Source organism: Corvus cornix, chromosome 7 (assembly GCF_000738735.6).
Source record: "Corvus cornix cornix isolate S_Up_H32 chromosome 7, ASM73873v5, whole genome shotgun sequence".
NCBI classification, from domain to species: domain Eukaryota; kingdom Metazoa; phylum Chordata; class Aves; order Passeriformes; family Corvidae; genus Corvus; species Corvus cornix.
The window spans coordinates 3371918-3394024 of record NC_046337.1 but is presented as its reverse complement, the minus strand read 5'-3'; the positions used below and the strand labels follow the sequence as shown (position 1 = coordinate 3394024).

The following is a 22107-nucleotide window of genomic DNA, read 5'->3' as shown; positions in this document are numbered from 1 at the left end:
CAACATTTTTGGCCTTTGTAAAGGATCTTAGCCAAACATTTGGTGCAGGTAAACTCCAAGTGATGCCATGACACACAGAATATCACTCCCCAAAAAGTGCAGAACTGATGCATTGTGCCATCTCTGGCAGCATTTGTTCAGCATTTGCTGTGACTGGGGAGGAAGAAAGATACGGAATGCTCGGATTGATTTTCAAATTACCTCAATATTTTGAAAACATTTTCACCTGCATGCTGAGAATGCTAAGAATAGGCAGGAAGGCAATTGTGCATTTGCACAGCCTCCACTGCATTCATTTATAAATTACCTCATCACTGACTGAAATTAACACTGATTCTTACAGGCAATTTCTCAATTTCCAATGCTAATTACATTTTTTTTACTTTTAAATTCTGTACCACCTGTTTTGGGCAAGACATCTTAGGCAGCGCGACCGCATTTAATCACAATTTTAATTAACCGCCCTGTAGATGTGAAAAAGAAGCAATTATAATGTAGATGAATGATGATTTTTCTGCATTAAATTGTTTTGTTTCCCTGGTATGTTGATTGTAACACAGCACACAAATACAGTAACTGTACAATTTTTTTCTATTGTAATTTAGTAATTGTTTTTGGAAAACCAGTTTGGGAATGAGTGACTTCATCTGTTTACAAATTGATTGATACTGTTAACTCACTGATTGCTGCAGCATACATTTTGTATTGCACAGCCTAGCATAAAATATAATTAGGCATGCACAGACTTTGCAGCACCATTTTGGAATCTGAAAATCAACTGTAACCGAAGTGTGTTTTCCTTGAGCATCCTCGTATCAGCCGGGGCTGATGATACGATAATCAACAAACAATGGGCTTTTCCCATCCCGCCGCTGGTAGAAACCCTTGGTTTTAATCTGATAGTCTCACATGTAAGGGTTAGAGGGTCTTTTTTTTCAGAATGTGCTTTGCCAGGCCTGGGAGCTGAGGGCTGGCAAGTCTGCAGCTTGCCCAACTCCCTCAGATCACTATCGGGAAGGAGCAGGCGAGTGATGGAAAGAAACAATGATGGCAAAAAGAGCCGCGGCTCACAGAACGCGGGGATCGTTCCTGACACGCGTGTGCTGTGGCACCGGCTATCTCCAGCTACACATTACAGGGGAAAAAAGATCTCAATCTGACTCATGGCTGGCAGACACAGATCGGCCAAGTTATATATATATCCCCACGGAGAAGTGCGAGACCGTTCCCATTGGAGGCAAAGCCTGCTGGTTTTCCCAGGGAGCGAGGTCGCACCGGAGCAGGAAGGGAGCAGATGTGCAGCACTAGCAGCACCTGGGCTTTGGGATGAAGTGCCACCACCACTGTGCTCTACCAGCGACCCAGGTGGTGGTCTCCCACTTTGGGGCTGTAAATCCCCCAGCAGAGGTGGATTGAGGGGCAGGGACACAGGGAAGGTGCACCCTGACAGTTACAGAAGAGAGGTGGCAGCTCTCACCCTCCCAATCTCCTGTGCAATCCACAGAGCAAGAAGTCTCCACCAAGTAGGACTTGCCAAGAAGTGATACACCACAACAGCCTCTGTGAGACCACATCCCAACCAGACCAGCGATGTCACCCACAGTGCACTGAGACCAGGACAGGGACGAGGCAGACCTGGGACTGTCTCCATGGGAGCACAGGGGTCACTGTGATTTGGAGGCAACTTGGGGGGCTCCTGGTCTCATCTGCTGGCCTGCTCACTTTATAAATATTTGTTAAGAGGGCAGGACATAAAGTCTACTGTTCAGTAGGTGATTTTTGTAAGAATCCAGCTATCCATACATAAAAGGGTCTATTATCTCACTGTGGAAGAGATTTACATGTGTAACTCCCATTAACTCTTGTGGGACTTAGGCACGTAAATCTCTTGTGCATCTAGAGAAGAATAGACCACATAAGGTCTTGTGATCTATACTGCTAGTAGGTTTAAGTCCCTTTCATTTATAAAGCTATACAAAAATTAACCATTAAAGCTTATTCTGTGCAAGCTGTCCCCCTACATATATCACCCAGCTCTGTGTTTGAAGTACTCGGTGTAAACGCGCGCTGAGGAAAGATACCGGAGCGAGAGAGCCCATTCATTTCAGTTAGTAAAACTGTCATCCCTGAAAGGAAGCAGACTGAGGGCAGGTAGAAAAATTGTACAGGTTTTGCTCAGCAGATTCAATTTCAGATTTAGGCTCTAGACTGCACTGTTTGGAGAAGGAATACTTTCATTTTGCTGAGCGCTCCCTCCACCCCCTCCTTCTGTCTCTCCCATCCCTACTCACAGCCCTCGAGCAAAGCCCCATGCCCTGGACCAAAGGACCCCGAATGGCTGGAGCGATACAATTTTTGCACAGTCCAACTAAGATGCTACATCTACTAAGGAGAAGGAAATAAATCCTTTATTCCATAAACTTGTTTAAGCTGAAATGTTCATCGGTAAGCCTGTAAAAGTGGGAACATCTGTTCTCCTGCTGGGATTTGATGTCTCACCACAAACCTTTCCATAAGCACTTTTTCTCTGGTAGGAGACAAAGAGGAAAATACCTGATCCCTGGCCTCAGTTGGGCAGCTCCTTCTATCTTCACGCACTGACCTACTGAGCATTCCTCCCAGCAACGAGCTGCCTCCCAGGGCTACCTCCGCCATGGAAGCTGCCTAACTAATCTCTTAGCAAACACTTGCAGCAAACCTGAAGGGAGTTTAAAAAGGCGACAAAGAAGGGGAGAAAAAACCCCAAAACTTTCTCCAGATAAAGCCTGCGGCATCTCTAAGAGAAGAGAACCAAGTCTAAATATAGCTCCACATGCTCACATTTTCTCTTGATGAACTGCTGAGATACAAAGTTGTGGCCTCCTAATGAACATAGAGATATATATTCTAATCTTAATCCGGTTTCCTGCTCCCTTCCACTAACCTGCCAAAACCAGCTGTCTTTCTGCCTGTCAATAGTCCTCTGACTATGCTTACAGGTATTTGCAAGACACCACTTTTATCCCAGCAACACCACTGGGATGATATGGCACCGGAAAAGTCCATCCCGCGCCCTGCCTGCACACGGGGTAACCTCTCCTTAGGAGCTTATAAGAAAATCCACTGTTGAAATAAATAACAACTCTCAACAAATGATCAAAGAAGAAATAAATCTTTTACCCTTCTAAGAGTTTTTAAAACTGAAATCCCATTTTTTAACTGGATAACAGTTAAGAGGCTACAGGCCACCTATTTTTCTGGGAGCTACATTTTAAGCGTTTGCCGCATGGATGTTGGGCAGACAAATGAATCTGTGGTTCTTGGGAGCAAAGGCTTTTAAAATAAAGTTTGTGTGTAGTATATGAAAACATATTGTTTGGAATTTAAGTTCTAATATCTAGGACTAAACAGAGCATTAAATCAAGCAAAACTGTGACAAGGCCAATATGCACATGGATGATGCCAGCGAGGCATCTCCAGCCCTTTGTTCACAGCTTAACAAAACTGTGCCGTCACACCACTTTAGCTCAACAGTGCCTGTCGAATGGGCATCAGCAGATCAGCCAATGCCTGTCACACACACAGCTGAAAAACTGTTTGAAAGCAAGGCTTACTTTAGCACAAGTCTAGTAGGAAAAGTGAGAGGGATTTTTAATCATCTGGTAGAGACTACAGATATATATTTAGGGAGAAAAATATATATATTGTCAGCTTTCTTCCTCAGGAAAGTAACACAGTTTTGCTCTTTTTCACCTTTAAGGAGAGAATGGGTCTTGGTGGTGTTGCCTGTTCCTTGGTGTGCTGCTCCCTTCCACACTACATCAGATTTGGAATTATTTTCAAATAAGTAAAATTCTTTCAGGGTGGGAGGGGTGTCACAGGGAACGATCTCGATGTGTCCAAAAATCTATTAAAAATTAATTTTCACATTGTCCTGCTTGGAGACCCCCTCCTCCCCGTGACAGAGGATAAATGAAATAACATATTCAAGGAAATGTTTGTTTTGATTCTAATGCAATTATCTTTGCAGATGAATGTCTCTCTGGGTTGGTTGGGTTTTTGTTTTTTTTTTTTAGCTGATCAAAATATGTTTTCACTAGTATTAACAACCCTCTCCGTCACTTTTCTTAACAGTCCTACTGCAAAACACGACATCGTTCCGCAAAGAACCGCAGCAAAATAAGCTTGTTAGCGCCAGCAACTTCAGCTCGGCTCTTCTCTCTTTTTCCCAACACTTTTTTTCCCCCAATTTATGGGGGTTTTGACACACACCCCCTCCCCAGCCGGCCTCCTCGCAGCACCGGGGCGGGCTCCCAGCGCTCGGCCCCTCGGTGGCGGCTCAGGGTGGGACTGGGGGGGCCGGGGGTGACCGGGGGGGGCCCGGGGGAGCGGGGGGCGGCAGCCCCGAGTGCTGAGCCCTCTCCCCCTGCCTGCCCGCCGCTGCTGTCAGCTCGCTGCCTGCACTTTAGCTGTCTCTTTCCCAGTCCCTACCCTGTCAGTTTCTGGGCTGCCAATTTCAACTTGAAGCTTGACTGGGCTGATTTGATGCAAATACCTCCAGGGAAAACCCTGAAACTGATGAACAGTTATGTCAAGTCGATTTTGCACCATCGGGAAAAGGTAACCTCTGCGAGAAAAAAAAACAACAAGGTTAAAGAGACAAGGGCTTTTCACGTGTAATACCACTGCTGCACATCTCGTTCACTGTTTACCATCCCTCAGAAATTGTAACTGTCAGAATTAGTCCTAATTGCAGATGCGAAAGCTGCCATTATAATAAAAACAGAGGCAGTGCAGGCATTAAATGTAGCAGCCTAATTTGTGAGACTACTGAAAAGGTAGAGTAAATGAATATTTCATTACTTTAATTACCAGGGACTACTCTTTTCTTGCTGTCTTATGATAAGTGTTGCTGTAACTAGCAACAGCAAACATCCACTAAAACATAAAGTGCAATAATAGTACTGCTGTCAGGATCGCTGCTTTAAAATACGAGCGGGAGGGGGGAAGGGGGAAATATAATGGTTTATCTACTTCTTAGAGATCCGCAGGAGTAGGAGATGGAAACTCGTTTAACGTCAAAAAACAAAGAGGCGAGTAAACAGGTTTTAGTCAAAGAAAATAATGACCCGGAGGAGGGGAGGGGTGGGGGGTGGGGGGGTGGAGTTGAGGACACACTTGAAACCCCGGAGCCGGGAGGAGCGCAGGCAGCGCCGAGCCGCTTCCCCTCCGCTCCCTCCCTCCTGGGAACGAAGTTTGGGGCTGCGCCGCCGCGGGAGCCCGGCCGGGGCCGAGGGGGGCGAGGGGGGCCCAGCATCCCGAGAGCGGCATCCCGGGAGGGGTTCGCACCTCGGCCCGGAGCGCTTCTCTCGGCAGCGCCGGGGCCGCGGGGGTGTGTGCCCCGTCCCCCGCCCCACAGAGGCGGTTCACACCTCTGCCCCGGAGCCGGAGCGGGGGGGCGAGGCGGCTCCGCACGCCCCCGCCCCAGCGCAGCGCCACGGCGGGCGCGCCTCCAGCCCGCTCCGCACCGCTCCGCGCGGCACAGCCGGGGGGCCGAGGGGGGGATGCTTCCCGGAGGCGGCGGCTGTCGGTCTGCGCCCCGCCGAGCCCCCCCACCTGCGGGGCGGGCGCGGGGGTCCCCGGGCGCGGCTCCGGAGGAGGGGGGTCCCGGGGGAGGTGACCCGCAGCATCCCGGCTTGGGGCGGGGGGACTCTGAGCCGGGCGCCCGCCCGCGCCTGCCGGGGACGCCCTGCCCGGGGGGAGCCTCCCCGCTCCGCCCCGGGGCCGCCCCGGGCCCCCCCCGGGCCCCGCTGCCCCGCACTGCCCCGCACGTCGGGGCCGCTGCCGGCCCGGCCGCGGCTGCAGCCCCGCCGCTCGCAACAGCCGCTCCCGACAGACCCGGGGAAATTTGTCAACAATTCGCAGCCACGCTGGTAATTACATTCCTGGAATCCGCAGCGATAGATGTAAAGATAAGGGAGCTGCCTCGACTTTCCGCTTGGAATAATCTGTTTGCAGCGACCTATTCCTCTTGCTAGCCCTTCCTAGCCATATTCCCCCGTTACGCCTCCTGCGCCTTCTGCCACTGGGCTCTCCAGAAACATACGTGACGAGTCGCTGTGCCTCACTCCTGTCCGAGGAGGCACCAGCTCCCCTCCCGCCTTTGTGTCCCCATCCCTCCGACCCAACTTTCCTGTCAAAGACCCGAAAAATATGCAAGGCTCGCACTGCCGCTGAGAAGCAGGACAAAGTTTAACTTCTCTGTTGGCAGTCGGAGAATAACTCCCAGGCAGGATTCAAGCAAAAGATCTGATTTGCTGAATTCTGCTCTTTGATTTGTATTTGTATGTTATTGCTACTGCTAAGGTTGTTGCCAACCTCAATTAGATCACAAATGAGATCAGTTTAATTCAACTCCCAAACTGTGACCTGACCATGGTCTGAAAGTATTCAAAAACGCATTTTAAGCCTTCCTTTGATTTCAAAAGGAATACTGCATGCTTGGTCATTCATACAAATAACATAAAACGTAATTATGGGATGATTTGGCAGATGACATTCCTGCCAAACGACGCTCCATGCCAGAGCCTGTAATGCTGTGGCTGCTGTCCTGGTGCTCGAGAGCACAGCACCCTTGTGTAAGGTGGGAGTAATGGGGTGTGTGCAATGTGGAGGTGTTTAAATGCACTTGGGGACGCAAATGCAATAGCAACAACCACGCCACCATTAAAGCCCCCAGTCAGAAACTGCTGTATCACTTGGAAGGGAAGCGGATCCGCACTATCAAATCTCCAGGAGGCTGCGACAAAGGGAGCTTGCAGCTTGACACACGGGTAACAACATAGCAAACACCTTTAATTCTGTCATGTCTCATACCCTTTGCTTTCTCACACATTTGTGGCTGCTCTAGCATTGACACCTACACTTAAAAAAAAAAAAAAAGAAGGAAAAAAGAACCCTCGACAACAAAAATCTTCAAATGAAGCAATCTTATTCCAGCTAAAAAGAGAAACACCTGGAAAGTTATTCTTCTGCCCAGCAAAAATAAATCACTTATTAGCTCCTGCTTCTAGCACCTCAGAAAAGAGCAGAAAGCAGCCAAAAAAAAGTTCACTTTGCGAATGAGAAGCTCCCAGAAAGCTGTTGGCTTTCCTTGGAGCCTGGGAGCTCACGGGGAGCCGCTCGTACAGGTTTGCTGGCGTAACTTCTCAGCTATTCTGCTGCTCGAATGCGAATCCTAAATTGACCTTCCTGCCTTAGCAGTGCTTGGGAACGTTCCTGGAGAGGGTTTGGGTGATGTTACATCTGAGGGGGTAGGCACAGAGCGTGCCTGTGTGCGGGCACACACACAGGTAAACCCTCCCTGCTGGAGCAGCCCTCTCCTGTCCATGCCTCCAGCTCTCCCCAACCCTGTCTCTGATGGATTGATCCCGAAAGAGTCAGCTGCCACCAAGTCAAAGATGTGTCAGGCTGAGCGGCTGCTGTGGCTTCAGCAGTGCCACCTCCTCGCTTGTCCCCCCCAAACACCCCAGTGCCCCCACTCCAGGCCCAGTACCTGCAAGGCCTGGGCCGGGCAAGTGCACAAGGAGTTAAGGCTCTTTCCAGCATTACTGGGTAGGTTAATATCACAGCTGCTTGGTAAAGCATTATCCAGCACCTCACTTAACAAAAGCCTGCTTTTGCAAACAGACTCCTACTTTTCCCCAAGTGTCCAAAGGTGTTTACTGAAGTAAATCTGCCTAAATCCTCCATTGCTTGGGTCATGGGGGTGGTTAGGAGGGTGGAAGGTGTAGAGATAATCTCTTTTTGTAAATTCTGTAAATCTTCTGGGAAAAAATCAGGAATCTGTGTCACATGCCTCTGTTCAACTGGTAACATCTCGGTTAGTGTGCTCCTTATGAGTGAAATCTGCCATAGCAGCTACAGGAAAATAAGACATCCCTCCCGTTTCTCATTGTTCAAACTGTTCTTCCCTCTCGAAGTTGCTTTAGCACGTTTAATCTATTTGCTGATGGGGGGGGGGGGAAAACCTGTTAGGATCTTAAAAGTGGTTTCTGGGAAAAAAAATAAAAATGACAGTTTGGTCGGCAGGAGATAGTGTAGTTGAAAACTTGTCACTTGAGATTTCTGCACTACCCCGGTTATTCCAACACCAGCAACTGCATATTACTTTTTACATGTTGCAAATAGAGAGCAAACAACACAGGAAATTTTGACAGCTCTGCCTGAAAGGGCTTAAATACTTCTCAGTAAGCAGGATCCAGTTATAAATAAACCTCCTCTTGGTGAGAAAAAAGTGGCTACGACCAAAGACCTCAATATTTTTCTAGAAAAGTGTCTGATTAAAAGCACAGAAGAGCTTCTGAGAAACAAACAAACAGGCAGATATGGGGAGGACACACACACAGGGGTGGGGGGACAGCCGGAAAATGCACATGAACGTGACTACAAAACCCCACGAGGGAGCCCGGCTACAGAAACTTCCACAAATCTCGCCTTCCTCCTCCTCCTCCTCCACCTCCTCCTCCTCCGTGCGCATTTCTGGTGCCGCCGAGGATTCGCTGAGTCGCTGGCTTTTCCCCGCCGGGTCGGGGCAGCCCGGGCCGGCCGCCAGCCCGGGGACACCCCCCGCCACCTCCACCGCCACCACCGCGGCCACCGCCGCGGCCCCCGGCCCGGCCAGCCGCAACAACACCCAGCCCAACACTTCACAAATATAGAAAAAAAAAAAAAATAGGGAAAAAAATTGCATTTCAACTGGGGAAAGGGCGATTTTGCCCCGCCAAATCTGCCTCACCCCCTGCCACCCCCGTCCCCAAGGTCATGGTGAGTAAACAATAATAGTAATTAAAACAAAATAATAGGCAGCAGTCAAGAGCTGAGAGTACACACACCTGACCCTAACTATAACAGACTTCTCAGAGTAGAATTTGATCCCTCTCTGACACTTTCTACCTCAAGTGTTAGAGCGAGTGGCCATGAATAGTACAGGCATGCCATCTTGTAACACTATCTGCCTGTCAGAAGAGCCAAGGCTGGGTAGAGCAGGATCTATATAAGGCTTGTAACTAGGGGAAGCCCAACAAACAGCTACAAACACCTAAGTTATTTTACTCAGCCTCCACCCTTCTGCTTTTTCCCCCCTTCTTCGCTGTCTCTCTTTTTTTTTTTTTTTTTTTTTTTTTTTCTTTTCATCTTGGCTTTCTGTTGCAGAATGCAAATGTAGCCTGCCGGCGGTGAATGGGCTGAATTGTGATTAAGAAGAAGAAGAGCTCCTTTCTTTGTTCTCCCCTCAGGGGATGTTTACTGGGAGAGACACAGCGGATCAGATATGAAAGGCATTCAGGTCAGCATTGATGTGAGCGAAAGTGAAATCATACCTAAGGCATTCAAAAGACCGCCGTGTCAGGGGTTCAGCTAACGGTGCATCTACTGTGTCTTCCCTGATAGGCACAAAAAAAAGGGGAAAAAAAAAAAGAAAAAAAAATCTCTCCACAAACAGGCATTTTTTGAAAAAAAAATTACAACAAAAATTATATAGAGAAGGAAAAAAGTTTTCCCTCGCTTTACCTCCAGAGCAGAAACTACAGGACTTAGTGCTCTTTGCCCTTATGATCACGGATGGAGCAGGTCGAGTTGCATTAATTGTAGCTGCTGGGATCAGCATCCTTTTTAGGGGGAAATGATCTAGCCTGAAATGTGAGCGGTTATTTTTAAGCACACCTCTACATCCCATTTCCCTCTGTGCAGCACACGCACGCATAGGTGCAGGCGCATGTACACATGCACCTCTCTCTGAGTCCCAACAAGCTGCGTGGCTCATTTATTCTGATACAAACCACGAGCAAGGGTTTCTTGCCTCCCTCAGAAGCCACTCCGGTGATAAAGGACGGGGTGGCATATCAAACCAGCACAGCACACCTTCAAAAGTGGTCTTTCATTGACTTGGAAACTCCTCGAAACACTTTGCTGCAAGCTCGCAGCGCAAAAGGACGGTGATCGGAGGCGTTAGGAGTTGGGGCACAGCTCTGTAAGTTAAACTGCTGCAAGGAAAAGTCTGGGCATTGTCGTTTTATTCACTAAAAAAAACCACTTGATGAAGAAATATTTGGATCTTACTTTTTTATTAAGTCTATACTTCTCCCAGCCTAGTCATTCTCTCAATAGACTTTCCCAGTGGTTAGCTGACGCTGTTGGCATAAACAGAGATATGTAAATATGTAGGGAAAATATAGCAAATTACAGTTAAGCATACAAAGAGTTAGGAGGTGGCTGCGTTTACAGGGGCTGAAATGAAAATGAAAACGACAGATCATTTTTTAAAAGCCCCAAAAAATTAAGGAACAGGGCTGGATGTCGTGTGCACTAACCAGCTCCACTATTCTGAATTTGTTTCCACCTTCAGAACCTTAGTTAAAATATATTGTTTGTCTAATGCTCACATCTGCTTTAATGGTGATGTTTAATTCTGAAATATTTTCAACTAGTGTTTCTGCATCACAGATTTCTCTCCTTTTTCTCTATACTCTAAAAAGACAACTAAAGAGCAATCAAAAAGGTGTCTGACTTGGCCATTCAGACAATTGCACCCTTGTGGGAATGCTGGAATGAATGGTACAGTGGACACCCCAGCACTATTGACGTTATAAACATGTAAATGAAACACATTAGGGCAGACAATCAATTGTCTGTGAGCACTGCAAACCTGCACTCCCTTTCTGTGTGACAGGCACAAAATAGTGTCTACCTTGGGAAGCCATGGTCTTGGAGAAAAAGAGGACAAAGAGTTCTCTTTCACAGAGGAGAAAATGCACCTTAAAAGCACTGGGATAATGCAGATGCCAAAAACTGTTGTAAGGCGAAGAATTTCCTATTTCTTGGAATGAATGTGGGGCTGCTGTAAAAGAATCAACACCCTTCTTTCCACTCCAAAGGGAGACACACATTTTTCTTGGGGAATATTACCAGCCTGTCCTGAGAGCTTGCATCTCAGTCTCCCTCATATTTCCCCTACCTTGGGCAGTTGGCTACGTATAATTATTGATAATTAACTTGTAATGGTTTCCTTATTATTATTTTTCCTTTTCAAATATGCCTTTTCCAAGCCATCAAATGCATTTTCTTGAAGCAATTAGAAATTCCCCCAAAACTTTCCTTGCGAAGCATGTGCAATAAGCAAAACCAGTAAGTGCCGAATGGTCACAAATGGCAAACAGTAAATCAGGCACTAATCTCCAAATTCTCTGGGTTTCTTGAAACTCGGAAGCAAATAAATAGATCCGACTTGACACAGAAAACAACCTCCCCTGCTCCATGTCAAAGCTCAGCCTGGACATGAATCTGCACTGGGAAAACGTGGCTGGATAATCATTACGCCCTGGCCACTCGCATTTATGGCATTAATTTTTAATACCTATCTCCAGGTGCTTTTCTGGAGGTGGTGGTAGTACATTTGTCTCGCTACCCAGTGAGCCAACTCCCGGAGTAATCTCCTCGCAACGGATTCCCGGCCCTGAGGAGCTGCCCGGCCACAGGAGCGCTCCGGGTGCCCGCTCTGCCCGCTGCCACCTGGGCTGCACAGGGAACAGCTGCCTCCTCACACCCCAGCCTCAGTCTAGCTGCCTCCAAACTTCCCCAGGCAGGGAAGACAAGACTCACTTCCCACTCACTAAAGGCAGCAGGCAGGCTTGCCTATTTTTTTCCTCTTTCCCCCCCCCCCCCTCTTTTTAAAGTGAGAAGTGAAAGAGGTTTTTCCCCCTTCCCCAGCATCCCTGGAAGGAGGGTGGGTGGGTATCTTTTTGGGAAAGGCTCTGAGCAAGTCTAATCGTCTCTGCTTGTTTGGTCTGTGTTCTTGGATCAGACGCCCTGAAAGCACTGAACTTTCTCCCTTTTCTTTACAACTGGAAGCGAGGTGGCAAAGGAATCAAAGAGAGCTGTTTACTGAAACTTTGGGGTAAATTAGATACAACTTCACCCCCCCACCACCCCCTTCCGCGCAGGGATTTTAATTTTACTTTGGATTTTCGAGGAGGGGAGTGGAAAGGAGGGGAAAAAAAACCTCAGCCAACAAACGCCAAACCACAACAACACGGAGAGAGACAGCTCATCAGGCATGGCAGGGCAGGGCTGCCGGCCGGACAGCGCAGCTCCCGGGCCCCGTTCCGCGCCGCTCCGCACCGGCGCTGCGGCCGCCGGCGCAGCCCCCGCCTCCGCGGGGCGCCCGTGCGGAAAGGGGGCTCACTGCCCTCTCCTCCTCCTCCTCTTCTTCCTCCTCCTCCTCCTCCTCTTCTGCCGCCACTTCTCTCCCGAGTGAAAGTGCCGCGAAGTGAGTCAGGCGCTGGGAATCATCTGACTGAACTTCCCGGAGCTCCGCCGCATTCCTGGGGCTGCCGCTCCCGCACCTCCCGCCCCCCCCGGCCCCGCTTTCGGGGTCCTCTCCTTCCCATCCTCCCTGCTGCCCCCCCTCCCCGGGGGGCTCACCCCTCACTGATTTCCACATCGCCTCTCTCAACCCACCCCCCCCCGCACACCTCTCCTCCACTCCAGCAGCTCTCATCAACCCCGTTATCTTGGAAAATCCCGAGCCTGCTTCCTTTCTACCCTATTTAGCTCCGCTGTAATTTTATCCAGCCCCGGTATCTCATCCCGAGCCTTGCCCATCCCCGCACACACGCAGACACACGCGCACAGGCGTGGAGCCCACTGAGGCATTAGTTGGATTATTCTGTTCTGTCCCCGTCTGTAATGTGTCTGGGATTCACTAACACTTCTCTCGCTTCCTTCATGATCATCTATTTTTTTTTTCGTGGCTTTTAAATTTTATTTTGGTTCTGCTGCGTTTCTAAGGAATTTCTGTCCGAGTTCGATAAGCATCACCGTTTCTGGTGTTATCAGCAAAGACACAAGCTCAGAAGTAACATCTTTTCCACGATTCCAGGAAAGAAGAAAAATCCACTCAGTCCAGATAAATCCTAGGCAATTCCCAACGGGAAAGGCATTGGATACGTGCTTGTCGAGAAAGAGAAAATGGAAAAAAAAAAAAAAAAAAGCCCTAACCAAACCCACCCTCGCTCTACCTGCTCCTCAGAACGAGGGCATTTCTCACTCAGAAATGAATGAAAGAAACAAATTAGGGAGCACAAAGAGGAAAGAGGGGACAGACAGAAAGTAGAGAATTATTTCCTTCCCCCCCACACACACCCCGTGTCTTGGCCAGAACAAGACACTGAAGGGAGAACTCAGCCCTTCGCGTAAGCAGTGCACACACACTTGAAGTTTGCAGGATCTTTAAGTGGTTACCTTAAAAATCGCAATTAAACTTTCGTCTCCCAAGTGTGGTGGCTTTTCCAAGTTAGTGCAGCTGCCTGAAAACACCCCTTTGCACGGGAGCAACCAGGATCTGTGCCACCGCGCTCCATACGTGCTCCCAAAGACTTGGCTGCACCACCAGGATACGGTCCTGGTGTCCTGGGCAAACAGAAGCATCCAGTAATTTTTTTTTTTTTTTTTTTTTTTGGTGGCGGGGGGGGGTAGGGTGGTGGTGGTGGGTTTTTTATAGGACTCAAATCATGTTGAGAAAATATTAAACACGTAGATGCATCCCTCATCAGAGAGCATGTGATGGGTTTAACACGCTAAACTAATAGTCTTGCCTGGAAAAGCGAGGAGGCTGAGGAAGAAGAATAAAACCCCCTCAAACACTCAGAATATTCTTTACTGCAAAAGAGCACTTCTGGATGCGCTGCTTTAAATCTCATTCTCTTTTTCTCTCAAAAATGACTGTTTAACATAAGAAAAAAGGCTACTTGACACAAAGCTTTTGTTATCCAGTTGATCAGCAACGTGCTTTAGATACTTGTAAGGGGAAAAAAGCCCCACAACAGACATTGATTTTAGAAAATCAATAACCAACATTTAATAAAAAGAACAGAGGAAACACAAGAGAGGAGAGGGAAACATTACGTGTAATTTTAATGTCTACTAAATTACCCAGAGATGAGGGGAAGGGGAGGTCTCCTCTGTGAGGACCACCTTAAATAATGACAGACACAAGAGTAAAGGGTGGTGGTGGAGGGGGAGAGACTTTAAAAAAAGATAACAAGGAACGGATCCTTGGGAAGCTGCTCAGAATATATTATTTTAGTTGGTTTTTTTTGTTTTTTTTTTTTTTGTAATTCTAAGCCAAGCAAATAGATCAAAGACAACACAAAGGGAAAAGCCAGTGTAACATAACGAACAGTTTCTGACTAAAATTCCTCTATCACTCCCCCATATGGCTCGACGCCTCCACCACAACAAGAAAAAGACACACACGCACACACACACACTCACACTCACAACCTAGAGAGAGGGAAAGGGAGGGGGGCAGGATCATTTGTTTCTAATCAACATTCTCTTGTCTTTGTGTTTTTTGTTGTTGTTGTTGTTGTTGTGTGTGTCCCCCTCCTCCTTCAGCCCCCCTCCACCTCCACCTCTCCACTTAAATGAAGTAGCTGAGCTATAAGCGCATGGGTTCAGGTTCACACAAATATCTTCCTTCCTCCGGCTCCTCGAGAGGAAAGTTGTTGGAAGTGGGGCCGGGATGGCCATGGAGGGGCTGCGGGCGGGGAGGGGGAGGCTGGCGGCGGGGAAGCGGCTATCAGCCGGGAGAGAAAGGAAGAAACTAAGGGAGGGACGGGGAGAGACGGATAAAGAGAGACCCACCACACCAGTGAAAGCTGCCAAATGTGAAATCAGCCCAGAACACCGCGTCCCACTGCGCCCCGGCCCTGCGCGGCCGGCGGGGACCGGGGGAGAGGGCAGCGACGGACAATCGGGCACCGAGCTCATTAGTATTATTAATTATCAGGGAGGAGGAAGTTTCATTTTCGAGTCCCTAACAATAAAAAAAAAAAAAAAAAAGAAAAAAAAAAAAAAAAGGAGAGAGAGAGTCGCTAACTCGGTGCCAGCCCGCCTCGGGGTTCTCACGCTGCCGGTTTTTTTTTCCCAGGGCCGCCCGCCCCGCTCGTTCCGCGCCGCTCCGCGCCTCCCACCGCCCCGCTCCGCTCCGCTCCGCGCCCCGGCCCGGCCCGGCCCGCACTGACAGCGCCCGAGCGACCCGGGGAGCAGCGCCGGGCGAGCCGGGCCGCCCCCGCCGCTCCTCCGCCGCTCCGGGGCAGCGGCCCCGCCGCTCCGGGCCACGGGGGCAGCGGCCGCGCCGCTCCGCGCCCGCGCAACAAACTTGGGGCGCGGCGGCGGCGGGGCGGGCGGCAGCGCGGCTCCCCCCCCGCGTCCCTCCGCACCCCCGGCGCTCCGCGGCCGCGCAGCCCCGGCCGCTCCGCGGGACGCCGCGCAGGGAGGCGGGGGGGCGGCCAGCCCGGGCTGCCGGGCGCCGTGCCCCCCTCCCCGTCCCGCTCCCCGTCCTGCCGCCGGCTTCCCCCCCACGGCCGCGGCGGAGCCGGCCGGAAAAGTTTTCCCGGGGGGCGTCTTACCGTTTTTCCTCCGGGGGTTGGCTTGTTTTCGCCTCTTACACCTGGGGCCATCCGCCATGATCTGCTGCTTCATTGATAAGAGTGGATCAGATGGCAGTTCGCATGGGCTCGACTCCCTGATTCAGCAGCAGCAGCAGCAGCAGCGGCAGCAGCACGCAGGCTCTATGTAACGACCAAACACAGCGACAATGTGGGCATCGGGATGTCCCATTTAAACGCAGGGCGCCAACGGGGACCCCAGTTTGCACCCGAAAAAGAACCCATCCACGCACACGGCGAGGCTGGCCGTGCCGGGGGAGGTGGGACGCGGTCGGAGCGGGCTCCCCCTCTCTCCCCAGCCGGGCAGATTTCTTCTTTATTTATTTATATATTTATTTATTTATTTATTTCTGCTCCCTCTCTCTCTCTCTCTCTCTCTCTCTCTCTGTGTGTGTGTCTGCGTGTGTGTGAGCGCGTGTGCGTGTGTCTCCCTCCCTGCGTGTGTGTGTGTTGCACCAGCAAAGCAGATCAGAGAGAGAGAGAGACAAGAATTACATCTCAAATGAGTCATAACTCATGACCGTATGAGGGAATGCACAGCTTTTACAGTAGGCTGTTTGACTCAATGCTAGGCGGACCATTTCCTCCTAAAAGTACTTTAATTTGACACTAGAACTTCTTTTCACGCGAAATCCTATCCTGCTCCTGCCTTCATTTTTTTTCCCCCAAAGTGCACTCCAGCAAAGTGATAAGAGGAGAGGGAAACATGGCTCTCTCCCCTGTCCTTTTGGGGTAAGCTCAGCACGGATACCTCCCCCTCCCCCTAACAACGAGGAGTGTAATTATAAACCTCTGTCACCTTTTTAGTCAGTTTGACAATATTCAGGGTTTCCCCTGCCCCTTAGTTAAACAAAGCTTCAGAGTGTCATTTTTTTTTTCCTTCCCAGAAAAGAAACAGAAATCAAAACTACCGCTGTCAGAGTTTTCAGCCTTTCAGTTGGGTTTTGGTTTTTTTGTTTTTAAGAAAAAAAAAATAAATAAAACCAACTTGTAAACTTTTAGACCTACTGTGTGTGCCTGTGTGCCCGGGCTGGGCAGGAGGCTCTATCTGTCAAAGGGAGAGAGGGGCAGGAGCGTTTGGTTTGCTTCAAGAACGCTCCTGAAACTCAGTCCATCTCGAAGAAGATGCTGTAGCTTTAAAGATGCTTTGACTTGAGGATTAGTTTAAACAGGGGGCTATAAAAGATGTAACAGATGCAAACTGTAAAACAAGGGCAATTAACCCTTGCTCTCCTGAGCAGGATCCCCCTTCGCCTTCGCATCTATTGTCTTCTCCTGCACTGGGAGTTTTACATAAAACCTAAAAAATGATTACCTGACTCAACAATTTCTATCTATCTATATATATTTAAGCAGAGTGAGATTTTCTTTTTTTTTTTTCTTTTCCTCTTTCCCCTTCCTTGTGTCTTTTTACTTTGCTGGAGCTTCACACCAGGACTGAGCAGTGAAGTGTGCTTGCTGTTGGGTCTTTTTATTCTGCCTGAACTCTCTCCTCAGGCGTTTACTGTTATAAAACCTGCTTGGCTATAAATAAAAAATAATAAATCTCCAAGAAGGTAAGAGGATGGGAAGATTGAGAGAGTGTGTGTGGGGTCAACGTGTTTACTCACACTCTCCTGTCTGGGATTCCGCCTGGACAGAGGGAATGGGTGGCTCTGTGGATGTGGATGTATGTGGCTGAGGAAAGAGGAGGCTGAGAAATGTGCTAGAAACTTCAGTATTTGCCAGTTATTCCCGAGGCTGGGGTGGGCAATGGTGGCATCACCGCGGCAGATCTGCCAGGAGAGGAGATACGGCGGGGAGGGAGGACAGGCACCGAGGAGAGCCCGGACCCTCAGCCTGCCTCGGCAATTGGCGTTTTAATGCAAAACGACCAATGGTGAATGGTTTTAAATGCATTTCACTCCCTTCCCTACTCTCCAGCCTCCCGTGAAAAGTTGTCAATAATTTTAAACCTGCAAATTTCGAGAACACTTTTCTTCCCAGAAGACCGGCAGACTTTAAAAAACATATATTAATTTTAATTTTTTTTTCCCTTTTGGTAAACGACTTTTAAGTTCCAGTCTGTACTTTCACTTCTTGCTTTAGGCTCCCAGAAGCTAAGGTGTTACTTCACCCAGCTTCACAAAATAAAATATAGAAATGAAACCAACTAAGCAGACAAAACAGCAGAACTTTCTGTTTGGGGAAACACATCCTTTGCCGGGGAGCCCTGCCCGTGGCTGGGGCTCCAGCGGTGCCCGGCCGGGCTGGCTCTGCATGCTCAGGGCATGCAAAGCATTAACAGGTACCTGCAAACTTTCAGAGCTCAGATACAAAACCTGAAATAAAAAGGGCAGGAGGTGGGTGGATGGATGTTTCAGTTTTGGGGTTTTTTTTTTTTGCAGGAGGACGAAGTCCTTTCCTAGCACTAAAACTTTTGCTGCTGCGTTTTAAAAGGCACCTCCCGTACCTGGCTGACAGGTAAGGGGAGCAGGGGTGGTGGTGGCACAGCCCCGAGCACCCCGAAACTGCTCACCCCTTCCTGGAGCGGTGCTGGAGTGACTTCAGGTTTCGGTTAAAAAAATTGAAAAAATTAAAAAAAAAAAAAAAAGATTTTTCGCCCCAAGTATAAACAATCCAGAAAAATTAAAATACTCTCGAAATGAAATAAGCCCGCTGATGCGTGAGGTGGTGTGAGAAAAAAAAAGAGAAGGGAAGAGGGAAAAAAAAAAGGAGAGAAAATGGAATTAAATTCCGAACCTACCTGCGAAGTCTTGTTTGTAGTTTTGGCCAGAAATGGTGAGAAGAAAAAGCATGAAGAAGCCGCGAAGTGGAGGAGAAAAGGTGAAGGGAGATGCAGCTCCTGGAGAAATTGTAAAAAGCCTTGCAAAGAGTTGTCGGAAGGACCGTTATTCCTGCTGGGCAGGTTAGGACTGATCTCTTTCTGCCACTCCAGGAAACACAAACCTGGGGACGGACTGACGTGTTACGCCTCTTCTAATGACATTTTCTTCTTTTTCTTTTCTGTACGAGCGAGAGGAGAGACCCTGCAACACACGCCACCTATCTTTGTGGGGAGGGATAATTGGAGAGCACCAAACGTGAGCATCATGTGGAAACGTGATCGCCAAGTTTCTCTCTGGGAAAGGATCTGGGATAGATTATACCTTGAAGTCTCCGCGAACGCTTTAGCGGCAGAAATGCAATTCCACCTCCTCCCGCCCGCCCCCCGCCCCGCGCCCGCCCCCCGCCCCGCCGCTCCGCTCCGCGCCGCTTCGCGCCCCGCGGAAACTCAGCGCGCCCCGCCACCGCATCCCAACCCCCCGGGGGCTGCAGCCCCCTGCCCCGCGGATGCAACCCTGCCCTCCCCCCGCGCTCAGCCAGCGTCTCTGCCATCCCCGGGGCGCATCCCTGCTCACCCCCCCTCCCCGAGGCGCATCCCTGCCCGTGTGTCCCCCCGCCGCATCCCTTTCCCTCCCCCAGGCGGAATCCCCCGCCCCCTCCCCAGCAGGATCCCCGCCGGATCCCCTGCCCCCAGGCTGGATCCCTGCCGGTTCTCCCATCCTCGGGCGGGATCCCTGGCCGTGCCCCCCGCCGGGCTCCCCCGCTCGCCCGCCCGCCCGCGGAGCTGGCCAGGGCCACATCCTGCCCTGCACCGTCCCGCGCCCAGCCCCGCTCCGGGGTCTCGCCTCTTGCGCTGGGGAAACTTACCCTAACATAAAGCCTAGAAACTAAACTCTGTTCGGGGACTGCAAATAAGCTCCTGGCTTGTTTTGGTGCGGTTTTATTTTTATCCTTAACGCGTTTCTTTTGGTGGGTTTTTTTTTTTTCCCCCCCTCCCTTTCATTTCAGCACTCATCCAGGTTATTTGAATAGTCAGCTAAATCTGATGAAAAAAAAAATCAACCAAACGTGCTGAGATCTTACAGTCTATCTGTTTTGTTCACAGATATGGATCAGGGGTGAGATGGGCTCTTTTCCTGGCTCTGCTCTTTCTTGGAAGTAGCTGGATGAGCAGAGAGACAGCGTGGACAAGTAACGCGTGGGACTGAACTTCAGGGAGGTTACAAGTTTTTCACCTTTTTCAAGTATTAAAATTAAAATAAAATTACATATAGAAAAAAAAGAAAAAAGAAGGGAGAAAAAAAAAAGAAAAGAAGCTCAGACTCCACCTTTGCACTGAAGGGATTGGTTATGCAAATATGGAAGGGGTTTCCTGGCAAATACAGCTTTCTACTGTATGGTTAATTAAATCATCACTCAAAAGCCTTCCAATGTGACGCTTCTGTCGTAATCCAATCAGGTTACGTAGGTCCTAAACAAGAAAGATATTTTCCACATCTGGAAGTCAGCAATTTAGCAAGTACTGCACATTATTAACCAATTCAGAGCCCACTTCCCAGGGGGATAGTTTTTTCCTTTTTTTTGAAGTTTAAGCTTTCTTAACCAACGCTCTGCCGGTTTGTTAATCAAAAAGCTGGTTTACACCGCACGTAATCGAGAAGCAATATCGAAGTAAGCAAAGGCAGCCCGAGCCGGGGATGCTGAGCGAAGGCGTTCAGCTGCAAAGGGGGCAGATCCGGCTGAGGCTCCAGCCGCTCATGCCCAGCTCCCAGCACAACCCACAGCCGTTCCTTCCTCCTAAAGGAGCTCGAAATAATCTCAGTGCAAAGAGAAACTTCGCGTCCTGCCCACTCGTACGGTCCTTTCCCAAGGTAAACGTGGGGCTGCCCAAAGGGCTGCGTTAAAGAGCTGCGGAACAATTTCCCTGCTCTGACAAGAGTTCAGTCTATTCCAGCACTTTATTTTTTTTTTTCTTCTCCCCCTCCCGAAGAGAACCGAAACAAATGGCACACTGATCCCACACTGCACTTTTACTTACATTACGCTTAGATAAACTGCTCTTGAACTGTGCGTTGAACGTGTGCCTAAAGCGAGAAGCGGAGGGCGAGCAATAGCGTTGGGATTGCGCTCCAAAATGGTCCTGCTCAGGGAACACCTTCCTGACGGTTCAGCATCGCAAAGGAAGGAAGAGACCCCCCCTCGCCCCCCCGCAGGTTGTCTTTGCAGCTCATCAGAGCCACCGAGATCTGCCTGGGAATATTTTTGGTCATCTCTTAGTTAGACGGGAGTGGGTGCCCCTGTGAGATGCGGGGGAGGCAGCGCACGGGGAGGCTCCGGGTAGGGGCATCCAAATCCCCTCCCGGGCTGGGAAGTGGCACCTCCGGGTGTCCCCCTCCTCAACCCCGAGCTGCAGGCGGAGTGGGGAGGGAGAGGCAGGCTCTGGCTGTCTGCTGCCGCTGCAATCCCCGACTAGGCAAAGGTGGGAACGAGCTGCCCTAAAATTTTTAATTATTATTTTCATTTTTATTTCTTGTTTTTATTTCTATTTCTATTTTTTTTCCCCCTCCATGAGTCACCATGGCTTTGTTAAAAGTTTTCTTGCCACTATTCTCTGAATGCCAACATGATTTTCTTGCAGGATGCGTGACTTCTCCATGCCTAAAAGTACCTGTATACACAGGGACATATCACATACACACACACAGAATGATGATATCTTAAGGAAATATATAGCACAGTGCAAATATCCTGAAATCAGATTCAAGTATTATTAGTTTGAATTAGATCCTCTCAGATCCAGAAGGCACTGCCTATAAATCAAGGGCAGTCTGGCAATTCCTTAAAGAGCTAAACTGAATTTAGATGCATATGATAAAAAGAAAGAAAAAGAAAAAAGTGAATGCTAATTACTGACTTGCTCAATTTCCACTCACCCACGTTTTCTAGGAGAAAAAGGAGAAAACCTAAAAACCAACCAACAAGTTCTCAAAATAAATTAATCCCCTTACAAACTCCTTACATATTGTTCCTACATTTCCAGATTACAAAACGAGGGGATGAACTGGAGATTACAAGAGGCTGAAGCCTGACTCGCAATAGGCAGGAGTGCTGTCGATGGTGTATCAATAAAATATATTTATCTGCAGCCACGCTGAAAAACAAACCCTCAGAGCGTGTGATGATGCTCAAGGGCTTTAAGAAACGTGTCAGCATTGTCAGATAATCCCTATTCATAATTTTGCTGGCTGTTCTTTCAGCCCTCAATCTCACATTTTCCCCAGCTCTGAAATGCCTCAGCAGGGTTTGCATCGGAGTGATAAAACTGCTCGGATCCTTGCAGGACTAACACAGCACCCAACGTTATTAGATGTTATTTTAATGTGAGATGTGGGGGTGCTTGTTGGGGTTTTTTTATTTTTAATTTTTGGACACTGGACATTAACATTTAGCAATCAGCTAAGCCTTTCTGAGATGGAATTTAACCTTAATCCAGGCGATGATTTCCTGCCTGGCTCTGAACTAATAACGGGTGTGCAGCTTCTTTAGGAGATGGAAATAATGAGAGGCTATAGATCCTGCTTTATTGGGGTGGTGCTGGCAGCCCGGATCCCAGTCCCTGCTCCATCAGCATCCCCATGCACATCCTATTCCCTGCTCTATTTTAAAACTTTTGCACATCCTATCCCTCCCACCCCATCAGTTTAAAAGCAAGCAGAGACAAAATATCCTCACAAACTCCAGCTCCTTCCTTGTGTACAGCTCCCAGCACTGTGGCTTGGAGATGCTTTTAAGA

At 49.1% G+C, this 22107-nt stretch overlaps 1 protein-coding gene across 2 annotated transcripts in view; it reads right to left on the bottom strand.

The window, feature by feature from the left end:
- Nucleotides 1-18749, bottom strand: part of ZEB2 (zinc finger E-box binding homeobox 2) — a 114282-nt gene extending 95533 nt beyond the window's left edge. The window contains exons 1-3 of one of the 2 annotated variants that reach the window (XM_039554563.1): nt 18438-18678; nt 18235-18333; nt 15450-15611 (exon numbers count right to left, since the gene is read on the bottom strand). In XM_039554563.1, the coding sequence (XP_039410497.1) occupies nt 15450-15522 (73 nt within the window). In that variant the 5' untranslated portion in view covers nt 15523-15611; nt 18235-18333; nt 18438-18678. Of the gene's footprint in view, nt 1-15449; nt 15612-18234 lie in introns of both variants that reach the window. The other variant, XM_039554562.1, reaches the window with a different exon arrangement.
- Between the last annotated feature and the right edge of the window lie 3358 nt (nt 18750-22107).